Genomic DNA, 5,136 nt, shown 5'->3' with positions numbered 1-5,136 from the left:
AAATATACTATATAAAAAGATCATCAATTTTCAGATTTGTTTCAATTACTATAAAATAAATATTTAATTTTTTTATTATTTTTAGTACTCCCTTTTATAATTGTAATTTTCATATACTATGTTTTAGTGTAATTTTTTATAATATAGATTATGATTCTATTAAAAAAATAAATTAAATAAAAAATTAATCATAGATAATAATAAAATCATAAACGTTGGATTCCAAATTAATATTAAGAATAAGATTATTGAGAGTATCTAGAATAAGAGTACGTTGTAAAAAAATACTAAAGTAACATTCTTATTTAATACTTAAAAAAATGTAACATATTTGATTAAATAAATAAATATATATATATATATAAAATTTATATTGTTTTATTTTTATTTAAAAATATATTTTATCTATTTCTATATGTTATTTTTATTTTAGTAAGTAAATATTAATTTTATTATAAAATTAACTAATAAGATCTATTTAAATATCTAAATTAAAATGATAGGATAATATAAAAAAATTAGTTAAGTTGAGGTCTATTTTAGTAATTTTCTATCTAAAAGTGATTTTGAATGGTATAAGCCAAACAACATTTATTTTACTATAATCAATTTTGATACAAAAATTACCAAACATAAATCACTTTAACACAAACTTACTTTTTATCAAAATCAAGTTTGCAAAATCAATTTTATGCAAATTGTCGTTTACAAACTGTAATCTAAACACACAGTTTAATCACTTAGTTGTAGAGATTTATTTTTATTTTAAATATTTATTTAATTATTACCATATCAACAGTTTGATCTGTCATTTACCTATTGCATTGATCGAACTATTGACCCAATAACTCACTAGTATGATCAGGGTGATTGCCTGTGTGGTTTTAACAATGCATGTGATTTAATGTTCAGTATTACATTGCAAGCTTTCACCAAATGCATCTCTTCCTTAATTGCTTTTGGAGCTTTATTCTGCATGTATTTAGTTCCAAGAGTTGAGACTTCATAACTTCAACATCTCTCTTCATCAATTTCATCTCATTGGCATTTATATTTCTTCTCTCGAAATCTGTGCTTACTCTTATAACTGTATGAGTATGTGTCCTCCTGTAATTTGGTTCATCACTGGTCACTGACCTTGTTGCCATGTTCACTTGTTCAAGAAGCATGAATTGCGTTGTCAATTTCACCGGCAACCTATTATTCTTCGCCACATGCACACGCGCTTCTTGTGACAATCTATGGTATCCCAAAACTTTACACACCTCTTCTCTCTCGTCTTCTCTCAATTCTGGATGTGCCTGAAAAAATGAGGGCCTTTTTAAGTCTCTAGTTTTTAAACACCGAATCAGAGAAACACTTGTAAAATAATATGTAACTTTATTTCAAACTAGCTAATTGAAGTTGATTAAATATAACAATTCCTATCATTATTCTTATGAAATATAAAAGAGTAGGATATCCTTATCATTTCTCTCTTATCACTAAAAGTTGGTCATGTTTAAATAAATTAGGCAAGATTTTGAAATGTACACGTAATCTCCTAAATTAAATTTGACATTGTTGGATTTGTTCTAACATATCACTAGTAGAAAATAGAAATAGGATTAGTAACAAGAACTAAACGCATGTTTTTATAGAATATAAAGTTATTTTTTATTGAGCGAATTTGAATTTTCATACAAAATAACATTACCATTACCTTAAGGTACATGTCGATAGCTCTATAGAGAAGATCATCACATAATCTAGCATCTTGTGGCAAAGCTTCAACAAGTGATTTGATACTCTCCACTCTAAGATTCTTATCCCTTGCAACCTGTATGAGATACCCATCCACCAACCTTCCAATGGCATGCATTTTTTCCTTAGAATTCTTTGAAATGTGGCAAACATAACACTGTAACACTCTCACAACAACATCTACATCGTTCAAAGAACCCTTATCTCCTTGGTTCTTAACCAACAGATCAGAGACACTGCATTGATCCAACATTAAAGCTATCCTTCTTTCAAGCACACACAACAACTCCAGATCGATTTTCAGCATTACCCCTGCTTTTAGTAGGTGAAGCAAGAAATTGCAAGAAACTGAGTTTACTTCAGTGGGAAGTAACCTAATCAAGCATTCGGTCGAAACTCTATGTAACTGGATTGATACGTGTTTAGGTGTCACTTTGTCAAGTCCAGTAAGTGTGAATTGGGAAAACCATTTCATTGTCCAATGTTGTATGCAAGAACCAACAAGATCAGATTTTGTTCCACCCCTTTTGAGACACTGAATCACTTCCACGAAATGATCGATTCGCAGCTTCGATACATCTTCGAACCACCAAGAATTATCAAATTTTGAGTAGTCCTCATCATATGTTGTTGCACTTGGACTTTTTGAGCATGCCTTCCAAGCTATTGCTTCCGAGCAATGCTTCACTATTTGCAAATCCTTGGCCCAAGACAAAATGGATTCACAGCTTTTGAGTATTCGGAATGTGTCCTTCCATGAAGAGAGTATTAGGAAGCTGAGAAAAGCTTCTGTCTTGGAAATGAGGTTTCCTTCTTCAAGTTCTTCACTCATTTCCAAGAAATGTGCAGCACAGTATAATGGGGCAACGTTTTCTGCAGTTATATCAATCTTCCAACCATAACAGAACTTCACTACTAATTCGAATGCTTTTCTGCCACCTGGAATGTTCTCTAATTGGATTATGAGTCTGTCACCGGAAATTTCAATGTTACATCCCCCTTGAAAGACAAGCCTATTCAAATATTCACTTCTTGAGATCATAGCAAGCTGGAAATGAATAAATCATAAGCATTTAAAATACAGAAGAGATTTGTTTTGTTTTTTTTTCCCTCATGTGTTCTTCAGTCCGACAGACTAAGAACTAATCTATTGCAGATCAAAGTCCTATTTAAGGGTTTGTTACTGGTCAATGAATTGCTGTATACACAAGGTAGGATTCAAATTCCGATACATACTTAAGCGGACTAGTGATCTAACCACTAGACCAACCTAAATTCGTTAATTTTATGTTTAGTTATATTTCAGGTTTATCTAAATTTTTTGTTCTTTGAATAGGGTGAAATTACATTAATTGATCTCATACCCCATTCAAAAGTAATAATGAGAATAAATAACACATCTCAATTTTAAAAGTAAAATACTTAAATTTTCATATAGGAACCATTAGTCAGAGGAAACTTATTGCTAAATCATCTGCATTTGAGAAGGACTAGCTATTCTAAATGGATTATTTTATTTTATTTTCTTCTTTTAGAATATTTATTATTAATAGCATTGACTAATCCCTTAGAAAATAACTTTTCAGAAAGAACATTTTGAAGAGAATAAATTCTTAACTTTTTAAGACCTTTATACAGATTACTAAGAATTAAATCTCTACAATACAAATCATGTCATAAAATCATTTGGTTTTAGACACAAAGACTGATCTTTCTTATGATATAAGTACACCAAGTGTTCTATAGAATTAAATGAGAGATTTGGCAAACCTTATGCAAATGAAAGCTGGAGTGATCAACTTGTATGATCAAATCAGCAGGGGAACTTGCCTTGGGAATCCTGCACCAAATGGTACAAATAACATAACATAAATAAATAAAGACTGCAGTATCATAGTTGTTGATAGAAACTCTTGAAAAGAATAATGCTCATGCGAAATGGAGATATGTACCAGGCATGGTTTCTGGTTGGTTCTAGGGAATCAGCAAGCAAAGGAACATCAGCTGGTAAAACAACACATCGGTTACTCTTCCCACTGGACATTGCCCCTTGCAATTCACACGTGTTCTTCATCTTTCCTCAAAGGGCTTCAATGGTGGATATTACAAATTTGGCGTGGACTATGATTTATTTATATATATCTATATATATATTACTCAGAAATAGACTTGGTTGCGCTAGTAAACAACCTTGGTTCTTCACAAGAGTACAGAATAAATGGATCACACAAGATAACTACTTATCTTTTGGAAGTATTGGAGGATATATACACAGAAGTATTGGAGGATATATACACACTAAGGACTAATCTGTTGCAGATCAAATCAAAATTCTATTTAAAGGTTTGTTATTGGCCAATGGATTAATGTATAGACAAGACAAGATTCGAACCCTGACACTTATTAAGCAGTTTACAAGTGAGTTATTCACTCGACCACCCTAAATTAGTTATCAATTAGTAGCTATATAATTGTAAAGATGTGCAAAATAGTTATCAGTCATTTATCCTGGCTTTTGATCCATCAGTTACATGGTTTGTGAATTCTATTTACACAAATATTCACATTTTATCTAATTATGTATGGGAGGTATATCAGTTGAAGAATTATTCTGTAAGTCTAATTGCAGCATTTATGACATTGAAGAAGGGTTGTTGCTTTTTACCAACTGCTGTCACTGTTAGCAATAGAACAGAGTGTTGGAGAAGGGACCGATAAGAGGCATAATCATCGCAGATAGTAAGCACTATAATCTCATCCACTTAACATAGAAATGCCAAATGAACTCTTCTCCATTGGTGTCCCCTTCATCAATTAATAAGAATGTCTATTACTAATCAAAGCTGATTTCATTGTAGCCACATGATTTTATGGTCAGGAAACTTGTTCTTGTTTTCACTATTTCTTTCAAATTTATTTTTATTTTATTATAATTATTTATTTTAATTTTTGCATTATTTGCGAACGAATGTGTTCTCAAGTTTAGGAAGCGACAAACACAACCAAGGAAACACTTTTTTTTTTGGTGACTACCAAGGAAACACTTTGAAACATAAACAACAAAAATATACTAAAATTAAAATAAAAGCTTATTAAAGAGCTCAAAATCCAAAATTTTTTATATTTGAAAACAATGATTTTCAGTTCACTAATGTTGATTGAATGATAGGCAACTTCAACAGTCTTTGTCAACAACTTGAGAAAATTCTTTCATGTGAAATTTGTAAGTACATAACCAAATAGACTTAATTTCTATCGACCAAAATTTTAAAAGGAAATTAAATTAACAAACTCTAATACATAATTATCAATAATAATGCTGATCTGTCATAGATGTGTCACTCATTCCTCAGATTCTCTATTGACCAACAACATAAAATTATTTTTAATTAT

The 5,136-nt window shown here is 30.6% G+C and overlaps 1 protein-coding gene across 1 annotated transcript; it reads right to left on the bottom strand.

The window, feature by feature from the left end:
- Positions 1 to 731: 731 nt before the first annotated feature.
- LOC112775077 (root phototropism protein 3-like) lies at positions 732 to 4,582 on the bottom strand. The gene is made up of 4 exons (XM_025818545.3): positions 3,696 to 4,582; positions 3,514 to 3,583; positions 1,703 to 2,791; positions 732 to 1,301 (listed from the first exon to the last, which is right to left on the bottom strand). The coding sequence occupies exons 1-4, from the start codon at positions 3,815 to 3,817 to the stop codon at positions 930 to 932; spliced, it is 1,653 nt and encodes a 550-aa protein (XP_025674330.1). The 5' UTR covers positions 3,818 to 4,582; the 3' UTR covers positions 732 to 929.
- Between the last annotated feature and the right edge of the window lie 554 nt (positions 4,583 to 5,136).

The sequence above is a fragment of the Arachis hypogaea genome, chromosome 19, assembly GCF_003086295.3.
Source record: "Arachis hypogaea cultivar Tifrunner chromosome 19, arahy.Tifrunner.gnm2.J5K5, whole genome shotgun sequence".
NCBI lineage: Eukaryota > Viridiplantae > Streptophyta > Magnoliopsida > Fabales > Fabaceae > Arachis > Arachis hypogaea.
Note: the sequence above shows the minus strand (reverse complement) of the source record. Positions and strands in the feature narration are given on the sequence as shown.

Excerpts from the sequence above, each read along its gene's own strand:
- LOC112775077 (XM_025818545.3), bottom strand. The coding sequence starts at position 3,817 with ATGAAGAACACGTGTGAATTGCAAGGGGCAATGTCCAGTGGGAAGAGT. Across the intron at positions 3,584-3,695 it reads CCAACCAGAAACCATGCCTG|GATTCCCAAGGCAAGTTCCC; the intron begins GTACATATCTCC and ends CATTTGGTGCAG. Across the intron at positions 1,302-1,702 it reads CTATCGACATGTACCTTAAG|GCACATCCAGAATTGAGAGA; the intron begins GTAATGGTAATG and ends TCATTTTTTCAG.